At 49.6% G+C, this 2279-nt stretch overlaps 1 protein-coding gene across 1 annotated transcript in view; it reads left to right on the plus strand.

Annotated features, from left to right (window-relative positions):
• SCUBE1 (signal peptide, CUB domain, EGF-like 1) overlaps window positions 1-2279 on the plus strand; it is a 131624-nt gene that overhangs the window by 19736 nt on the left and 109609 nt on the right. The window contains exon 3 of the mRNA XM_010843690.1: window positions 2128-2255. Within this exon, the coding sequence (XP_010841992.1) occupies window positions 2128-2255 (128 nt within the window). The remainder of the gene's footprint in view (window positions 1-2127; window positions 2256-2279) is intronic.

The following is a 2279-nucleotide window of genomic DNA, read 5'->3' on the forward strand; positions in this document are numbered from 1 at the left end:
GAACAAATACCAGCCATTAATTCCATATATTGTTTGATTAGACTGACGAGGCTCCACCCCCAGAGTTGGGACCAGGCCACCTTCTCCTGAGTCACCTGCATGAATGGAAGAAAGGAAGGAGGCAATAGTCTAGGAGATGCTGGTTTGGATCAGCTGAGAGATGGTGCCATGTTTATAAGTAGTAGAAATGGGTGACCAGTTCACAGACTGCACCCATGTTAAGAGTGTAGAAGATTCACATGTTGGTAGCTGATTAGATGTCAGTGGAGAAGTGAAAGGATAACAATATTTACTGGGATGGAGAACCCCACGGAAGTGCAGGTTGATGAATTAAAGTTGGGCCATATTGCCTTTGGAGTGAATGTGGGCGATCTAGGGGGAGAGGTAGTTAGATTGGTATATCTGGGGCTCTGGCAAAAGGTTGGAGCTGCAGAGATTGACAGGTAATCAATATCTCAGTCTTTATAAATCCATGTGCCCTTTCAAACACAAAATCTTATACTCTGCCTTTAATGTTATTTAAAACTTCTTAGTACATTAAGTATAATGATCGAAAGCAATTCAAATGATTTACAGCACTGAGCCTGCTTCCCAGCAGACACTGATGGCCTCTGCAGGCAGGAAGCCTCCTGTCTCTTGCACCTCTGCAGATCCAGGCTGCTTGTTCTTCCCTCATCATGGCTGGGTGGCTACCAGGAGGATGCTGCACAGCCCAGACCCTGTATTCTAGCACTTTCAGGGCTGCAGTATTTCCTCTGCTGGCAGCATTCCTGGCAGACAGGTGTCCAGACAGTGCTTGGTCACCTCCAGAGTCGGGGGGCTCACGACCACATGAGGCAGGCTCTGTCTTCCAGATGGGACATACCTACCCCTGAACATTAATTGGCCCTTTTGGCTTTCTCTACTGTGTGTAGCTCTGTCCTCTGGACCGTGTGAAAAGAGGACAAAGCTGGGTGTCTCCCCTTACCAGCCCCTCAGGCGTTTGTGGAAGCGGCCAGGTGTGCCTTGATTTCCCTCTCTTCTTAAGGGTGGCCCCTTCCTGGCTTTCATAGCTGGAACTGCTCATCAAAAATCCCTGCTTCCGGTTAGGCTGTGGGAACACTTCCGGTTCTGCTGTGAGAGGCTTCCGGTTGCCATCTTTCCGTGGGCCTGTGGAGCTCGAGGTGGGTAGGTTGAAGGCCACCAGTACCCCTCGTTCTGATGGGGGATTGCACTGGTTCGGATCCCACTTACATAACGCGTCGAGGTGTGTGGCCCTTGGCAAGGCTTTGGCCTTGCTGTGCCTCAGTTTCTTCGATTCCCTTGTAAAACTGGAATATGGATGACGGGGGTCTGTGCCTCATAGTTAATGTGGGGATTGGGGCCTTAATGACACATGGCGTCATCCCTGGGACTTGGCTGGTTCATTGAATGTTAACTGGACTCGCTGCTATAGCTCTCCAGGCCCTCTCGAATCTCTCTGGAACTCCAGAACTGATAGCTCTTTGAACCCTGATGGGAAATGTTGAGAAACACTTAGAACGGCAAAAAGGGTGACCTTTAGGAAGGCTATTAGCCATTGTTCATAAGACAGAAGTCTTTGTTGTAACAAGGAAACTAAAGCAGTAGAAATTCAGATCTGGAAGAAAACCCTGGGGGGAGTATACGGCCTTTTGTCTCATTCTAGAAATTAGGTTTTGTGATGGTATGAGAAGTTCATTTATTTCTTAGACCCTCTCTCACAAGTAATGAGCTCTCCACTCTGGACAACTTTCAAATAGCCTGAAAAAAGCCAGTTTGGGGGGATTTTAGATAGGGTTCTTGCATGCTGTTAGTGTTGAGAGGCTTCAAGGGGGCCAGAGCTGGGTGTGAAATCTTGCCTGCTTCACCATCGGGGGATCTGAAAGTCACTCCAAACATGCCTGCCACATGACCTTGCTCCCCAAGCTGGTGGCTGACCGCCTTCCAAAGCCAAGATCTTCATCTTTGTAACCTTTGGATCTGCTCCCCAGCCCCCAGCAAGGACTTGAGTTAGTGAGCACCTGTTGAGTCATCCTCTAACCACTCATGTCCCAGTGTCTTCAGTGGTGGGGGGAAGAGGACCCTCGGGGTCTTCCTCTGACACTTCTCACGTGCCTCATTTTGCAGACATCGACGAGTGTGAGAATGACCACTACAACGGGGGCTGCGTCCACGAGTGCATCAACATCCCGGGGAACTACAGATGCACCTGCTTTGACGGCTTCATGCTGGCACACGACGGACACAACTGCCTGATAATCGCCAGCTGAGCCACATGA

The sequence above is a fragment of the Bison bison genome, unplaced genomic scaffold (assembly GCF_000754665.1).
Source record: "Bison bison bison isolate TAMUID 2011002044 unplaced genomic scaffold, Bison_UMD1.0 scf7180017864184, whole genome shotgun sequence".
Lineage (NCBI taxonomy): Eukaryota > Metazoa > Chordata > Mammalia > Artiodactyla > Bovidae > Bison > Bison bison.